The sequence below is a fragment of the Diplotaxodon limnothrissa genome, linkage group LG8 (assembly GCF_057381915.1).
Source record: "Diplotaxodon limnothrissa isolate DT_005_m linkage group LG8, D_limnothrissa_male_GT1.1, whole genome shotgun sequence".
In the NCBI taxonomy this organism is placed as follows: domain Eukaryota; kingdom Metazoa; phylum Chordata; class Actinopteri; order Cichliformes; family Cichlidae; genus Diplotaxodon; species Diplotaxodon limnothrissa.
This window is the reverse complement of record NC_140603.1, coordinates 17584271-17602728: the sequence shown is the minus strand read 5'-3', so window position 1 is coordinate 17602728 and position 18458 is coordinate 17584271. Positions and strand designations below refer to the sequence as shown.

At 41.4% G+C, this 18458-nt stretch overlaps 2 protein-coding genes across 3 annotated transcripts in view; both read left to right on the top strand.

Annotated features, from left to right (window-relative positions):
* Positions 1-3760: 3760 nt before the first annotated feature.
* On the top strand, positions 3761-11567 carry LOC146626691 (glycylpeptide N-tetradecanoyltransferase 2-like). The gene is made up of 12 exons (XM_085360738.1): positions 3761-3777; positions 3885-3993; positions 4203-4347; positions 7990-8108; positions 8274-8365; positions 8947-9063; positions 9198-9368; positions 9585-9693; positions 9807-9977; positions 10122-10289; positions 10665-10802; positions 11544-11567. The coding sequence occupies exons 1-12, from the start codon at positions 3761-3763 to the stop codon at positions 11565-11567; spliced, it is 1380 nt and encodes a 459-aa protein (XP_085216864.1).
* A 2671-nt stretch (positions 11568-14238) lies between these two features.
* The window catches only part of svild (supervillin d), a 48350-nt gene continuing 44130 nt past the window's right edge, over positions 14239-18458 (top strand). The window contains exon 1 of one of the 2 annotated variants that reach the window (XM_085361415.1): positions 14239-14362. The gene's annotated coding sequence lies outside the window, so the exon portion shown is untranslated. Of the gene's footprint in view, positions 14602-18458 lie in introns of both variants that reach the window. The other variant, XM_085361416.1, reaches the window with a different exon arrangement.

Below are 18458 nucleotides of genomic sequence, written 5' to 3'. Positions count from 1 at the left end.
CGTCTCCTTTGTCCCCAGAATGTGCTTCCATTAAGAAGGCACACCAGTGGATTCTCAAAGTACTTAAACCTTCATTCTCGGGATTCAACAGCACCTCCCTGCAGTACACGTGTGAGCAGAGCATTGGTTCCCCTTCCAGAGTCACATGTCAGTTTGTCAGAATTGCTCCAAGGCCGTTTTCTGCAAGTTAGCTAAGCTTGATATGACTCCTTCCGCAGATTTATGACTCCATTTAGCTTGGGTGTCCACCATTTAGGTCAAGAGTTACAGCTACAGCTGGCACTGACCACCTTACTGCAAGGACCGCAGGATAAATGGGGTGTATGTAGCCTAAACTGGGAAACTTGGCCTGTCTTACTTTTCAGCCAAACTGCCAAAACAAAAAATGTTACTCTGTACTTTCATCATACCAAACATAAAAACCCCAAACAAACATGGGCAAAATTTAATTAGATCAATCGCAATCAGTGACAATGAAGAGATTTATTTTGCTGTTGTCTTACCAGACGCAGTAAAAACACAGAAAATGAAACAGATAAAGAAACACCACAGACTGTAACAGGTCTGCCTCACAGGAGCTTGGCCTCCTCATCAGTTGTTTCCTAATATTCCCTTTCATGAATATGATGGTGTGGGGCTGAAGATTCCAGTTTTATCTAACTGCAAATCTTATCCTTTTCATGCTGGCTTCATAATAGCACTCGATGGTCACCAGGCACATGCTGATTTTGAACACTATCATCTTGAGCAAGAAACTGTACTGGCAAATGTACCGGCAAATGCATCTGATGTCAGTTTATGACAGAAATCATCACAGACACATTCAATTTATTAGTTCATCGAGCTTTACCTATTCTTGTCATAACTGGTAAATTGTTTTCCACGTGTGGGTGTACCCCTTCAGACTCCTTCAGATAGGACTACGACTCCGTTAGAAGATTAAATTTTAATGTCTTCTGGGGGAAACTTCAGCTTTATAAGAGAAATGGGATTGAACTAGAAAAAAGTATGCTAGTATGAAGATGAACATGAATATAAAATTTATTAAAAAGCTGTTTCAGCTCACTAGAAATTCATTGTGTGGCTAGCAGTTGGAAATGTCATCAGCTCGTCTTCCTCCCGTTCCACTGGCGCCTTCAGGTTGCGCAGCTGAGCTAGCTGTGCCACCAGTTACCACCGGCTGTCTCTACCATGTTTTGCAGCTGCAGTGCAGTGGCCTTGAGTAATTTGTAATTGTTACATTATGTTAAAGCACCTGAAACTCAAGATGAGCACGCTCCAGTGCCCACTCTTGCCCGCTGTCTCTTTGTTGTCACATCAGAAGTTTTGTCTGAGGTAACTCCACTGCCTCACCCTGAAAGATGACAGGTGTTACGAGCATCCTTCTGTTGGCATTTAGCTTTGAGTGGCAGGATAATAACACAGCAGAACCAAGAAGTATAGACAAAAATAGCTCCAGGGTGCACATTTAAAAAAATAAAATAAATAAAAGATGCAGGCTGCATCTATTTTACATGTATATTTTGGTTAAAAAACACTCGGATCAAAGCGGAGTGGACCATTTATAGCACAAATCGGTATGCAGATGAATTGAGCTCAGTACTCCGGAGACGAATCCAAGAAAGTATGCAACAGACTCCTCAGGGACCGCAATAAACCTCCCCTGGGGTATAACGGAAGAGAATATTTGTCATGCACAATGCAAGAGATGTCAGAATCATCATTATTATTAGCAAAAGTGGCAGCAGGGAGAAAGCATGGCCAAAAGCAGCTGATTAGTTTGAATCTAACTGGAGATCAGCGCTTATGAAACAAAAAGAAAACGCCTAAACTTAAGACCAGAGAGCACAAATATTTGTGTCATAACACATTTTACAGTCAACAAATTGTTATTCCCCTTAAGGGATTTTGCCAAAATTACTGTAGCGGGGGAGAAGTTCTGAGCTTTGTATTTTATTCAATAAAAAAGCAAGTTGTCCCCAAATTATTAATACTTTCCAGGCATAGCAAAATGTTATTCCAGCCACTCTGTGTTTTCACATACAGAGCTGCATAATAAAGAGTATAACAGCTCTTTGAGAAGTCTGCAGCTGCTGATGGACTGCATTGTTCATGCACTATGACATGAACAAAAGCCATAATTTTATGTAACTATTTGATCTTTTATTTATTTAAAAAAACTCAAGTGTAAGAATGACATATTAGATTAATCTTTTTTGAAGTTACAAACCCCTTTTTCTGCTCTCTTACAAAACAATTAAGACTTCCCTTCTCTTCAAAGAAAAAAGGAATAGCTCTCCGTCTTTCCTGCATTAGAACAATCGGTACCTTAATATTTTGTTCTCTGCTGATCTTATATGCAGAGCACAGATCTCTTGATGTGTGTGTTGATGAACATTGTGGTATTTCTAAATTTCTAAATATCAATGATGTGTCAATAATACACATAGTAGGATAATATTATAAATATACCTGTGAAGTCTTGTGTTGGCTACGGAAAAACACAGAGTTCTAGATGAATCTGACGATAGCCTTAAAAAAATTACTTATTAATTAAAATAAATCTGTAGATATTGTGATATTATTATTATTGGAAATTGTTCTGTCAGCCCGGATCAATAGGCTGCATGGATGATTATATAAAAGTTTGCTTATTCATCCCAGAAACTGTTCCTATGCCGGGATTTGGGTTTTATTCAGTTTCATTCAATTCAGTTTTATTTACAGAGCGCCAAATCACAACAACAGATGCCTCAAGGCACTTTTTCTTATAAGGTGAAAACTCAGTAACAACAACAATAACATTCCTTACCACAACACTTCCTTTCATTTAAGGACATTTTTTATTCTGATAAACAAGACATCTGCTCTTTTGCTGCTGCAGCTCATCTGCATCAAGGTTGGATATGCTGTGCATACAAAGACAATCTTCTGCAGACCTTGGTTGTAACAAGTGGTTATTTGAGTAACTGCTGCCTTCCTATCAGCGCAAAGGAGTCTGGTCTGGACCTCCGGCATCAACAAAAGAACTGCCGCTCACTAGTTATTCACTTCAACGACCTTTCTTCCCCATGCTGGTGCTCAGTTTAGACTTCAACAGGTCATTGAGATCATGCTTGCAGGCCTAGATGCACTAAGTTGCATCCATTTGATTGGCTGATAGACATTTGAGTTACAAGCAGTCCAACAGGTGTACCTAATTAATTGGCAAGTGAATGTATTTCAGCCACACTGAGCTCTTATTACTCCCTAGTACTTTAAACTGTAAACTGATGTTACTTTAATATTTTGGTAATATTTGAATTCAATCGCTATCATTTGCTTGTGTGCAGAAAAATCCTCAGTGAGATTATATGGTCAAATTAGCCGTGTTTTCTTACATTGTGCTGAAAAAGCACAAAGATTGTCAAGTCCACAGGAGATATAAAGTTCTGGAAAAGTGCTGAATTTTAAAAGGGCGCCTGTATGGGAACTCTGCAATTAGACAGCCCCAACCAATTAAAACCTCTACCTGGATCAAGCTGCTGTAAGCTTTAATCTACCAGAGGACTCTATTTAGCAGCAGTCTGACATATGAAGACCGTGAGAAGTCATACGTAATTGTCCGTATTGTTCTCGGTTATCTATCCACTGGGTGGGAGCTGGGTTGGGTAACTGAGGCGTCCGCCCTCCTCCCCTCACTGCTTGCAGAGATAAGAGATGAAAAAACCACAAAACACCACCAGTCACCCTCAGCTTAAGGGAGTCACACTTGCTTACAATGGCTGAGTCAAAGTAGTAAGTACAGCAATAAATTCTGTTTTCCATTAACTGAACATCTAAAGTTTCAGTATTGAGTACAGAGGAATATACGGGAACTTTAGGGCATTAAAAATGTCTTTCAGTGATGAGAAGCTGCCAGATGACAAGAATAGTAGCTTTAAGAAGAGCAAAAAGAAGAAAAAGGGGGACGATGCCTGGAGACCACAGGGGCCAAGAGACCCATTCGCCATGGTTTGTTTTTTTGTGCATGGTTGACTGTGATATTCAATATGTTTTGTTTGTGGACTATGAATATTTGGCTGCTGGAAACATTTCGTTTTCAGTGCATTTGTATTCTAGCTGTAGCTGATTTTTCTTTCTTTTTGACGGTCAAACTTTTACTTTCTTAGGTGGGATATTTGCACAATGACATGTCCTTTCAATGTCCTGTTCTGTACTAGCTGGATGCTTTGCCAGAGAACAAGCAGCAGGAGATCCAGAGAGCCCTTCACCTCTTCTCCTTGGAGCCAGGTCTGCCAAAGACCCTGCAGCAGGCCAAAAAACACACCTACTGCTTTTGGGACACGCAACCTGTCCCTAAACTGGGTAATCCGTCTTTTAGAAAAAGTCTACCTAAGAAAGCACTAATAAAAACACTAAACTTTTTCTTTCGTCTGTCAGCTATAATTCTGGCAGCTGTGGGTTAGCTTAGCTTAGCACAAATAGAAAATTTAAACAAGCTTGTCCAAGTGTCCAAAGATAGCAAAATCTTTATAAACTTTGATTTTAGCAGACTAGACAAACAAGGCATTATAAGAAAGGCGGTTTAATAGTCAAGGTAATTATGGAGCTTTAGCTATCCCAATATGATTAGGTTACTTGTTTCTGTGTCCAGTTTCTATGCTAATCTGTAAGATAACTGGCTATATACAATTAAGGACTTAGTGGAGTCAGAGTCTTGTTCACCAACAGGAAACTCCCATGGTTGCAAAAATAACTCCAGTTACAAAGGAGTCAATAGGAAAACAATAATTCCATGTACATGAAAGTATAGTGACTGTCTTCTTTTGAGTTCACAGTCACACTTGTAGTTTCAATCCTTACTGAATAGACTGAAATGTTGATTTTTCAAATTATGGCCCATAGCTGAGTCAAAAACAGAGCTATAAGTAAATGAAACTGGCTATACAGAAGGAAGCCTTGCTAATGGTTTCTAGCCCAGCACAGTAAACTGTGCAGTGGTTGTGACATCTGATTGTAATACTGGTTTAATTCCTTTCGGTTCACTCACACTCACTACAGCATTAGTGTGCAGTGTCCTTGGGGTTTTCAGTAAGTTCCACCCTTCACTCATGAGGTCTGGATTTGAAACAAAGATGGAGGGAGCCATAAGCAAGGTTACATGATGGGGTTTTGCTAACCAATATGGGGGGGGGGGCTAAGTCTATCTTCTACATACAGCCTGGACTGGCTGCTTACTAAAGTCTGTATACAGAGAAAGAAGTAGTTTTGGACTGTATTGGTGCATTCTTACATTTTACAGCAAAACGTATCACAGCTACACATGTGGATTGTTAGTCGGCAAGATACAGGACCTCTTCTGGAAAACAGTGTTTTTTCTTTTCTTCCACTGTTTCTGGCATCTGTATGATACTGCATTCTCATTATATATATATATATATATATATATATATATATATATATATATATATATATATATATATATATATATATATATATATATATATAAACACCCAGCACGCCCCTGCGGGCGGTTTATCCTTCAAGCTCGGGTCCTCTACCAGAGGCCTGGGAGCTTGAGGGTCCTGCGCAGTATCTTAGCTGTTCCCAGGACTGCGCTCTTCTGGACAGAGATCTCCGATGTTGTTCCCGGGATCTGCTGGAGCCACTCGCCTATCTTGGGAGTCACCGCACCTAGTGCTCCGATTACCACGGGGACCACCGTTACCTTCACCCTCCACATCCTCTCGAGCTCTTCTCTGAGCCCTTGGTATTTCTCCAGCTTCTCGTGTTCCTTCTTCCTGATATTGCTGTCATTCGGAACCGCTACATCGATCACTACGGCCGTCTTCTTCTGTTTGTCTACCACCACTATGTCCGGTTGGTTAGCCACCACCATTTTGTCCGTCTGTATCTGGAAGTCCCACAGGATCTTAGCTCGGTCATTCTCCACCACCCTTGGGGGCATCTCCCATTTTGACCTCGGGACTTCCAGGTTATACTCGGCACAGATGTTCCTGTACACTATGCCGGCCACTTGGTTATGGCGTTCCATGTATGCCTTGCCTGCTAGCATCTTGCACCCTGCTGTTATGTGCTGGATTGTCTCTGGGGCATCTTTACACAGCCTGCACCTGGGGTCTTGCCTGGTGTGATAGACCCCAGCCTCTATGGATCTTGTGCTCAGAGCTTGTTCTTGTGCTGCCATGATTAGTGCCTCTGTGCTGTCTTTCAGTCCAGCTTTGTCCAGCCACTGGTAGGATTTCTGGATATCAGCCACCTCCTCTATCTGCCGGTGGTACATACCGTGCAGGGGCCTGTCCTTCCATGCTGGTTCCTCGTCGCCCTCCTCTTTCTTGGGTTTCTGCTGCCTGAGGTATTCACTGAGCACTCGGTCAGTTGGGGCCATCTTCCCAATGTATTCTTGGATGTTCGTTGTCTCATCCTGGACTGTGGTGCTGACACTCACCAGTCCCCGGCCCCCTTCCTTCCGCTTAGCGTACAGCCTCAGGGTGCTGGACTTGGGGTGAAACCCTCCATGCATGGTAAGGAGCTTTCTTGTCTTTATGTCAGTGGCTTCTATCTCCTCCTTTGGCCAGCCTATTACCCCAGCAGGGTACCTGATCACGGGCAGGGCGTACGTGTTGATGGCCCGGATCTTGTTCTTACCATTCAGCTGACTCCTCAGGACTTGCCTGACCCTCTGCAGGTACTTGGTGGTTGCAGCTTTTCTAGCGGCCTCTTCATGGTTCCCATTCGCCTGCGGGATCCCCAAGTACTTGTAACTGTCCTCTATGTCTGCAATGTTGCCTTCTGGTAGTTCAATCCCCTCAGTTCTGACTACCTTCCCTCTCTTTGTTACCATCCGACTACACTTCTCCAGTCCGAACGACATTCCAATGTCATTGCTGTATAGCCTGGTAGTGTGGATCAGTGAATCGATGTCTCGTTCACTCTTGGCATACAGCTTGATGTCATCCATGTACAGGAGGTGGCTGACAACTGCTCCGTTCCGTAGTCGGTATCCGTAGCCAGTCTTGTTAATGATCTCACTGAGGGGGTTCAGGCCTATGCAGAACAGCAGTGGGGACAGAGCATCTCCTTGGTAGATCCCGCACTTGATGGTGACTTGTGCTATGGGCTTGGAGTTGGCCTCTAGTGTTGTACGCCACATCCCCATTGAGTTCCTGATGAAGGCTCTTAGGGTCCCATTGATCTTGTACAATTCTAGGCATTCCAGTATCCAGCTGTGGGGCATTGAGTCATAGGCCTTCTTGTAATCAATCCAGGCAGTGCACAGGTTGGTCAGTCTGGTCTTGCAGTCTCGGCTGATTGTTCTGTCTACCAGTAGCTGGTGTTTTGCGCCTCTGGTATTCTTGCCAATTCCTTTCTGTGTCCCGCTCATGTATTGACCCATGTGCCTGTTCATCTTAGCCGATATGATGCCTGACAGGAGCTTCCATGTAGTACTGAGGCAGGTTATTGGTCGGTAGTTGGAGGGGACCGGTCCCTTCTTGGGGTCCTTGGGGATCAGGACCGTCCGGCCTTCAGTTAGCCATTCCGGGTGTATCTCGTTAACTAGCAGCTGGTTCATTTGTGCTGCCAGACGCTCGTGGAGTGCAGTTAGCTTCTTCAGCCAGTAGGCGTGAACCATGTCGGGCCCTGGTGCTGTCCAACTCTTCATACTGGAGACCCTTTCTTGGATATCTGCCACTGTGATGGTTGGTATATATATATATATATATATATATATATATATATATATATATATATATATATATATATATATATATAAAATTTTATGCTCAGCTGACCTTCCTTTTGCTTTTACATATGATAAGAAGTCCTGAAACACTGACTTTGTGTTGACCTTTTGAGAATATATTGTAAGTTTATAGTAGATAGTATAAAAAGTGCATTTGTACATCACTCCTTCATTCACTTGTACTGAGAATAGTGTTATCTGAATGTCATTCGATGCAGTCATGTCTATTTCTCTGCCCTCAGGTGACAGCATTACAACTCATGGCCCAATAGTAGAGGGTGAGGCAAGTATCCGGAAGGAGCCCTACTCACTACCTCAGGGCTTCTCCTGGGACACTCTGGACCTGAGCAGCCCTCCAGTGGTAAGTTATTTATTGTAGGTTGTTGTATGCAATAACAGAAAATATATGGCAGTCTTTTGCTAGCATTTCAGAAGTAAAGGACCAACTTCTTAGTGTATGGCTCAGAAAAATCAAATGCTATTTAAAATAAAATGAATCCAATTCAGCGGTTTTCCATCATTTCAGTTGAGAGAACTATGCAGTCTGCTAAATGAGAACTACATGGAAGAAGACGATAACACGACCAGATTTGACTTCTCTCTGGAATATCTGCAGTGGTAAGCTCCGAAAAGATGTAGTGCCTTTTGATGTCTACTTTTTAGCATTAATACCTTTTAAAACCTCTTATCTAATAGAGAAACACACAGACATACACACACATACGGCTCAGGCATACTTCATAGATTTTTACAGATTCACAGCTGGACTCTGCTCTGTGTAATCACAGTGCTTTGCTTTCAGCCTCTGCATTACACCGAATTAAAACACTAAATGTCTTTAAAGGACATTTTTTCCCCAACCTGACCTAACACATCATATCTTTAACAAGCCTCTGCTTTAATGTCGTCACTGCTGTTTTGGTTTTTTTGTTTGGGTTTTTTTTTGGCAGTGATCTCCATAAAGCAGTACCTTCGGGGCTACTAAATATAATAACATTTACTTTGAAATGAATAATTAGCGCTATCTTTCCAGGAATTGGCACAAGTGTTTGGCCCTGAGGTTGAAAAAACTGCTGCATTCATTCAGCCTCTGAATTCACATCATGCTGAGTTCTTTCTTTTTTTTTCAGGGTGTTGTGAACTATGTCTATATGAAATGAGTGTTGTGCTGCAAACAGCATTATTTGTTTTCCCTTAAGGGCTCTACAGCCTCCTAACTGGGTGGCTCACTGGCACTGCGGTGTGAGAGTAGACGCCAATAAGAAGTTAGTCGGCTTCATCGCTGCTGTTCCTGCAGATGTTCGCATTTATGAGATGTGAGTAGCTCATAAATATATGCAAAGATGTGTGTTTGTGTGAAGTCTGATGAGTGATGTCCGCATTCAGAGCACGTAACCGTGGCAATTTCCTCGTGAACATCTCAAAGCTGGGACTCAAAATGTTTCTGCAGGGAGAGGCGGGTGGTACAGGTCAAATTCCTGTGTGTTCATAAGAAGCTCCGCCTCAAGCGAATGACTCCAGTGCTGATCCGAGAGCTCGCCAGACGGGTCAACCAGCAGGGGCTCTGCCAGGCTGTCTACACCACTGGCATAGTACTGCCCACACCAATAAGCTCCTGCAGGTAGTAGCTGCCACACGTAGTTGAGTCACAATTTAAAGGCACGGTGCAAAAGGGAATAAAATCAGCACGTTTTTGTCACGTTGCCATGGATGCCAGACTCTTCCGCCTTTATCTACAATAACTAATTATACATTTAGGTGTTTGTGTATGCTTCACTTAGGTTACATTTCGTGTTTTATTTATGAAGGAACGTCTCTGTCAAATAAATCCTTTTAGACTTTGGCATCGCCCACTTAATCCTCGTAAGCTGATGGAGGTCAACCACCCAGCACTGAGACAGAGCATGAACCTGCAGAGAGCTCTGAAGTTCAACCGCTTACCTGAGGTTAGTCTGTGCCGCCATCTAGAGACAGAAGTTTACTGCTGCATGTTGCTACTGCAGCACTTCTCGAAAGCATTTCTCCTGTTTTCATTCACTTTGCTCAAATTATTTCCAAGGTGACAAAAGTGCAAGGTCTGCGCCCTATGACCAGAGAAGATATCCCGGGGATACATTCACTACTCCAGACAAACTTCTGCAAGTTTCACCTCAGCCCCATCTTATCCCTGCAAGATGTAGAGCATCTGTTGCTGCCGAGGGAGAATGTGATCGACACCTATGTGGTCGAGGTCTGACCTCACTGTATCTCTACTTTAAATTATATCGAAGAAGAAAAAAAAGTTTTTTCGCTGGGGTTCTTTTTTGGGGGGAATTTAAAATGATATTATGCTGTAGTCATTAAAAATGTATTTGCCTCCTCTCCTCCCACACAGGGTGATAATGGTGCCCTGACAGATATAGTGAGTTTCTATAGCTTCTCCTCGAGAGTGCTGAATCACCCGGTCCACACAAGCCTCAGAGGAGCTCGCCTCCTTTATGTTGTCTCTACTAGAACGAAGCTGGTCGACCTAATGGAGGACACCCTGGTCCTGGCAAAGTCTGTGAGTGTGTCACTGTAAAACCTTAGTTCATATAAAGCATGGGAGCCAGGGATCCTTTACAGAGGCCAAAGTACATCCTCATATTCGTTACCCTAGTCTCTGGTCTCTGGTTGGGTGGTGGCTGGAGCCTATCCCAGCTGTCGTAGGGCAAAAGGTGGAGTAATGCCTAGATAGGTTGCTAGTGTGTTGCAGGGCTAACAATTCACACTCCCATTCACACCTATGACCACTTTATATAACCATTTATCATCTAAAAACTGAATTATGTGCCATTATGTGTCACTCCACTTCATATGCTGTAAGCTATGAAGCTGTGTATAATTGATTTTGTGCATATAATGGTCACGTTATTGTTTTTCATCCCCTCGCTAACAGAAAGGTTGTGACGTCTTCTCTGCCATCGATGTGATGGACAACAAGAGTTTCCTGGAGAAGCTCAAGTTCAGTGTCATTGACCAGAGTGTTCATTACTACTTGTACAACTGGATGTGTCCTAATATGAGCCCAGACAAGGTATTCAGTGCATTAATGTTGCAATCAGTTAAGAGCCATTACTGTCATTTTTTACATTTACATGCAATGGTCCACCACTTTATTGTCTAATCTTGGGTCAAAGCACTGATGAGTTTTGCTTTGGGTCAGATTGTGGGTTCAGTGCATCAACTGTAAAGAAAAGTGGGACAGAAGTCCTCCACGGTGATGTGGAGAAAACCACTACTGCAGGTTATTGCTGCTCAAAGTTGTTCCACATGCTATTTAATCATTGGGTATACATCGTTTTTAACAGGACCCAATGGATTCCAGTGCTTGCAAATGCCTTAAATGCACATTTTTTAGACGACTAAGATTATAGTGAGGACAACGAGAAAATGATGCTACGTCTCACTTGATTTAACACCTTGTTGTATACTTTTTGAATTAGTTCATGGCCTCAAATCAACTTTCAAGACAGGTTTATTATAACATGATGTTTACTTTATAAAGTATAATCCCATTTAGATTAAAATAGACAATAAATGATTCTGGATGTGAATACTTTGTGTTTGACAAGTTGCTACATTATGAGTTGACAGCGTTACCGTTTTTTCACCCGTTTTGTCTTGTCAGGTATAAAAAGTAAATAAATAAAATGGCAATGTCAGAAACTGCTTAAAAATGTTTGCGAGTCCACCCTGTAAGGTTCAGTGTAGGTGTCTCCTGTCCTTGATAACTGTTGCTCATCAGTAATTCATATAATGGACGTGTGCTTCACAGGTTGGCCTTGTGTTCCCAAACTGACCTGCTACTGGACGAGGGCAGAGTGGCAGAGCGGTGAAGCGAGTGAAAGGACTTTCAGGAGACTGGACGTCAAACTGCATCAGTATCAGCAAAGGGGAATTTGGGGTTTCGGGGGGGAAAACTGCAAAACACATGTTTTCAAAAAATCAAGAAGAGGAATAAAGGCTGAATTAAATTTCCAGATGCATTTCTGATTTTTATGGCAGTTATTCATTGGGTCCAGTTTTTTAGTAACAGGGACAAATTGTTTTTGACGTAAAGGAGAATTTGTGCTGTTCAGTAGATAGACCCTGCACATCCTAACACGTGTGTGTGTGTGTGTGTGTGTGTGTGTGTGTGTGTGTGTGTGTGTGTGTGTGTGTGTGTGTGTGTGCGCGCGCACACTCGCAGAAGGGCATGTCGCTGTATTAGTCTATTAGCCTCTGACTAATAGAGGAAACTCATATAACCTGTGATGGCATGACTCTTGTTAGAGTGCAACCAGCACAAAAACATGATTGGAAGACAAAGGCATTAGAGTCACACTCACACACACACACAGTTGTGTTTTCATATCTTTCTGGGGACATCTAATTAACATAATGATATCCCTAGCCACTTACCCTAACACCCTAACCATAAAAAATGAATGCCTGACCCTAATCCTTACCCTAACCATAACCTATTTGTAACACTGACACTAAAACCACATTTTGAGTCTCAAAAATACTTTCAAACTCATGGGGACGTGGACTTTGGCCCCATAAGGGATGTTGGTCCCGACAAGTACAGTAAATTTCCAATTTTTGGTCCCCACAAAGATATGTAAACACAGTACACACACACGCACGTACACAAACCAGTCTGTCTTCTTATCTGCTCTTGCTATTCCCTTTTAGTTTCCAAGTACACCATGACAGGAATGAAGCCATTCAAGTTAAATCTCAACTAGGCATGATTTGTTCCAGAAGTGTGAAAGTGAAACATTAATGAGCATTTCTGGGGGGGGTTTCTCTGTAGGGCTAACAGTCAGCAAAGAAGCCAAAGGTAAATGCTGTAAAGTGAACAATGCTCTCACAATCTATAAATCTGTATCTATCACACAGCAGGAAGTTTAGTTTTTTTCTACATCTTAGACATTCTGTTTTACTTTCTCTCCTGAATGCAGTACAGTGTAAAAGCTGTTCATTGTACATAGGTTTTAAGCATTCCCTCATTTTTTAAAAATATTTTCTGCCTTTACTTGAGAACTACTGCTCAGGTGGCCTTGAATGAAGAAACTGGATTTTTTGTTCTTGCTTTCTGTTTGTTTGTTAAGCCTCGTAACTCCAACCTATGAATCATTTAAGCATAAAGACATACCTAACTCAAGGGACAAACCACAGTTGTGTCTGCACAAAACAACTTAGCAAATACCTTATTTTAAATTGTGTCTTCAGGCACTTTGCTACTAGGAGCCTGTTGCAAAACACATAATTTGTTCCCAGTTCTTTAGTTGAATCTATGAAAAATGCCAATTTTTGCACCAACAAGGTCAAAGCGCTGTTAGCTGTAAACTTGGCATAAACCAGACAAATGGAGGACAAAGGAAGAAACTGCAGGCCTTATAAACCTACATTTCCTTAAGAAAGAGGGGAAAAATCCAGGAAAGACCTGACACAGGACCTGAGAGATGCATCTGGCTCTGCAGCTGTTCAGTCAACTATTCACTGAAATCTCATTAGAAATGGTCTCAGTGGAAGGGTGGCTGTCAAGAAGCCAGTCTTAAGAAAGAGAAACAGGAAGAAAAAGCTAAGATATGGCACATTACACGATAACTGCACTGAAAATCAGGGGCAAAAGGTCTTACGTGCTCAATCCAAATGAAAAGTTGCCTATGATAGTTCAGTGTGTGGTTAGAATAAAGGTGTTCATTCCAAATTCTGATTTTCAAGCTCTTAAGAGTTTTCAAACTAAGTTCTTGCCTTAGATGCTGTATTACGATGTGTATTTGCACATGTTTTTGCACCTATTTCTCATTTTCCTTGCAAAATATAAAGAAATGAAGGGTTGGTTCATGACTATTTCACAATGCTGTACCTACAGTGCCTTTCAATGAACACCAGGGTGCGCTGCAAGATATCAAAGCGGGCCTTCGCTTAATGAGCAACCAGAGTGCCAGATATAGAACTCACCTGCTTTGCATTATGTGGTTGCATGTGTAACAAAATCTGTAACATATAAGAAGCAGCGACAGTGACACGCAAAGAGAAAGAGGGGAGAGTGTGTTTTTAAAGTGTTGGGTTTGTATACCCCCCACCCCACCCCATTTTTTAGTTTATGGATCGATAAATAGTGTTAAAGCTTTCAGTCCCTCACTAACAGATCATAGACTTTGCCACTGGCTCAATTATTGTTTTTATTTTAATCAGTGCGGTACAATGCGGTGTATCAAGCAGCACAAACAAGAAATGCCCCAATAAGGAATACACATAATGTAGTCATGTAAAGCTTTTGGCATTTACTAAATTTAACTTCTTGGTATATAATTACTTTTATTTTCTTACTGTACACACACAGACACACACACAGTCATAATTTATACATTACAGCTAGGAAAAGGGGCGTTTACTGGAAAGACGCGAACGCACCGCCGTTTGGTTCCAACCAATCAGAGAAGAGATAGCATTTTAAGTTTGAAGCCACTCGACCTGCTTCCAGTAGCCGCTATCACAGCTTTTTCTCTCTCTGCATACTGACCAGGCAGGACTCCGCCGTGCTGACCCCTCAGTTTCGGTGAAGGGTGGTATGGAGAGCCTATCTGTCTTCTGAAGAAGGCAAGTGCTGACTCATTGCTCACTTTGCTTTCATGCCGTCTGTCGTGCAGGACTCGCTCTTGCCGGTGAAACGCTATCTGACGGCTTGAACTACGTGCTCAGGTTAACGTTAGTGCTGCCACCAAACTTTCCAAAACAGAGCGAGTGTTTGAACAGCTGTATCACAGAGGGTCTCTAATATCTCGACGTGTATGTGGTTGTTTGCTGGCGCGTAAGGAGACCTCCACGGTGGGTCGCAGGTATGTTTACAAGTTAGGGGGTTATTTTCCCCCCTTTTTTGTAATGACCGTGTTGTTATGGCGTAACTAACTCCGGTGCTGTCACGCTGGATGTTTGAAGGCATTAGCACAAACTGTGTACTTCCTGTGAACAATTTGAAGCATTTAATGGCTGTTTGAGGAAATGCTCATCTCTGATAGTCGTGCATTTTTGTATATGGAAAAAAAATGTTGCGCACAAGGATATGATGCATGCATTGGGTCGAAACACTCATTGTAAATCGGCTGTCATCGCCTTTTTCATATTTAGCTTCGTATTTTACTCAGTGTGAGTAAAATGTTGCTTTTTATAACACCAGTTTAAATCTTTCTGGTTAATATTGCACTTGAATACGCCTACTACCGGCTTGTTCCCTTTAACTGTATTCATTGAGCAAAACGACTCCAAACGCTCCTTTCCATCTATAGGTCCCCCCCCCCTTAAGGCAGTTCAAGTGTGACATGTCAAATTGCATGTTAAAGTTAGCTGGTTTTATGCGTCCCCTCACTCTTTTACTTAGGTTTCGGCAAATTAGTCAGCAGAGAGTTGTTGAGCTCACTCTCCACAGAGGGGAACTAACCCTGGGCGCAGTGAGTGAACATTTGAGGCCTGTTCTGCAAAACCACCTGTGAAAACAAAGTGATAAAAAAAAGACAGAGAGAGAGCGATAAAAATGAAAAGGCTTCAGGGCCCACTGCTGTTACAGTAATGTCACTCCAGCTGGCACATAATAGTTTGGAGCCAGAGTTGTGTTTATCTGTGTCAGACTACCATGGCTGTGCAAATACTCGCAGACTGCTGGGGAGGTGTGTATGATTGTCTTTGAAGTATGTTTTTCTTTTTTTGATCATATGATTGGGTCTGGTTCTTGTCACATGCCACGAAGCATATTTAAATTCAAAATGTTGTCCTTTTTTTGGTTTTTAATGGAAAGGTGACCCTAGAGTTGATTACATTCTGTTCACATGTTTTTCATCTGTCAAAAAGGGTTTGATGTATGATTTCAAGAGTCGCTGTTATTTTTTTCTGAAATTATGAATAGAACTAAATTTTTCTTTTTTTTTTTTTTAGAATCCCAGGGGTACTGTGTTTAAGGCTTGACTGTAATTTTCCCATTGTAAGGCATTTCAGTGGCTTGTGTCACAACAGGCTTCCCAGGACCATCATGAGCCAGCTGGTGTTGAGCAACTCAGGGGAAAAAAACCCCTGATGCCTTGATAAGATGTACTATGTGCTGTGTGTCAGGCGCAGAACAGGATGGCACATGTTAAAGCATTGCTCTTAATCGCTGTTGTAATGGGGCCTGTTTCTCTGTGGGAATAAACCCAACACTGAAAAGGTTGAAATGCTTAGCAGAATCTAAATAAAAGCAAAATGCTTTTCAAATCCCATGAACCCATATCTTATTTACCATAGAACATAGGAAACACATCAAATGTTTATATTGATAAAATGTACTTTTTGGGGGGGGGGGGGTACTTTTTGATTTTGAGTCCTATGTTTTGCCAGGTTTACCAGGTATGTCTGATATAGGATTTTACTGGCCTGTTGCTATTTAACCTAATTAGCTGCAAAGTGTTCCTCTAGCTATTTTCTTTATAGCTCCAATTACTTGTCCAGCCATTTGCTGCCTCAATTCTAACTTTTTTGAGACATGTTGATGCAATCAAATTCAAAATGAGCAAATTTCTTTTTTGTAAAATAGCAAAAATGTCTCACATTAAACATGTGATTTTTTTTCTTCTGTTTTTTATTGTGAATAAAATATGGGTTTATGAGACCAGCAAACAATGCATCCTGCTTTTATTTACAGTTCCTCTCTCTCATCTGCATAGTGCTGCCGCACATTACCTGCCTTTTCTTTGAGCCATGCAAAGACCATAAACAAAGAGAGACAGAGACTCCATTGTTGTCAAGCAAAAGTAAGTGTTTTGCAGTGGCATTGGGAGGTATTATCATTCATCCAAACACCTCCTGTCAGTCTTGGGGTGGTAATGGATTGTCCCTGCAGGGATCTTGTTACTCAACACTAGTGGAGAAGTGTGCCGTGGATGAGGGCTTTTGCTGCACAGACTTGTTTTGTTTTCTTCTAGAAAACTCAATTCCTGGATCATTGCCATCACAAGAAAACAATAACAAGGTGTACGAGGCTCTTAACCATGGGCCAGTTCCCTGGAATCATCCCGCAGAATCAAAGACCGTGGGACATTGCCCTGCTACTTGGTGGCTGCGCATTTCTTTCCTTGTTCTCTTTTTTTTCTGCTATCAGAGAAATTTCCCTCTTGTTTGCAAGCGACAGATGGGTTGAAGACCTGTCATTAAGGCTTGTTCTGCATTTTTGTGAACACTGTCAAAAATTTTTTTTTGTTTTTTGGTGTTTGCACCTCCGATAGAGTGTTGCTTCGCTCAAAAGTAATTAAGGGATGTTTATTTTAAAAAAAATAAAATCTGTAAAGTTAGAGCTGTCAGTTGGGCAATGACTGTTTTAACAAGACTCTAAAGGCAAAATACCAAAACAAGCACACCAAGATTTCCACATTAATTAAAAAAAAAAAAAGAAACAACCGACTAAAATCACATTGCTTTGTATTTCAGTTCTCCGAGGAGTCTTTCTGTCTTGTAATTCTTTTAAAGTGATCTTGAGCAATAGTTCTCCAGGTTTTCTGAAGGTCTTCTTGACATTGACTGCTTTTTCACTTATTTTCGGTCCAGTCCTTTCACAGAAATGTTTTCAGAGAAATGTTTTCCTGTTTTTCTTGTTTGCTCTGAATCATTCAAGCATAAAGGCAAAACTCAAGATATGAACCAGTGTTGTGTCTGCTATGAGTAGACACAACACCTTAGAGTTTTAAATTATATCTTTTGGTATTTAGTTTCACTTCAAAGAAGATCGATGTTTTATTTTTAATTTTTATTTTATTTAATCTGTGAAAAATGTCAAAGTTGACACAGTTTAAAATGAATAAAATAGTAATTTTGGAGGCAGCCGACATCCAAAGCAGAACTTTCAATGTCCTTACAATGCTGGCAAACTGTTCCTGAAGACTACTGAAAGAAATTACAGGAAAACTTGTCTAAGAGTTCAGATTCACTCTGTTTTGCTTTATCTACTGTATTTCCATTTATGTTTGCATATGTTTCCATAAATCATTGCACCTACTTCTTATTTCCCAAGCAAAATATAAGGGAATGACGGGGTGGCTCAAGGCTTTTGCATAATACGGTATGTGTGCAGGTCCTACAAAAAGAAAACTTCACGTAGCCTGACAGTGGTAAAACACTGAATGACTGAAGCATTGTTTTGAACAACAACAAGGACATCAGGAAAGAGGAGGAAGTGTGGAAGAAAACATCAAAAATCAACAAAGCACAAATAGGAAGAAGAGTTAAATTACTTCTTTTGACAGTTTTTGTAACCCTGGCTTCATTTTATTGTTATCTCTATTTTCATACTATCACTTCTAGTTTTTTTTTTTTTTTTTCTGTGGTAGAGGCTTAGCTAACGGGACAACCGGTTATTCCACATATTTATGACAGTGCCCCCAGGTGACTGTCACTACAACTACAACTTGCTGACATGTGTCTCACCAACAGACTACCAGTGCAGTGCTACGTTGGGACCTTAAAACCCACACAGGAAACCACTAGCAGAAAAGTGGTCAATCAAATTCAGTGATTTCAAGACAATGTCCCTGACCTTTATGAATTGGAAAGGTCCCGAATTAAACTTTTGTTAACTTTGAGTCGAGTGAAGTGACAACTACTGAGAGCCCAGGATCCTGATGATTGTCATATGACAGGGTTTTGATACGTTAGTGGAATTTCCGAGATGTCTGGT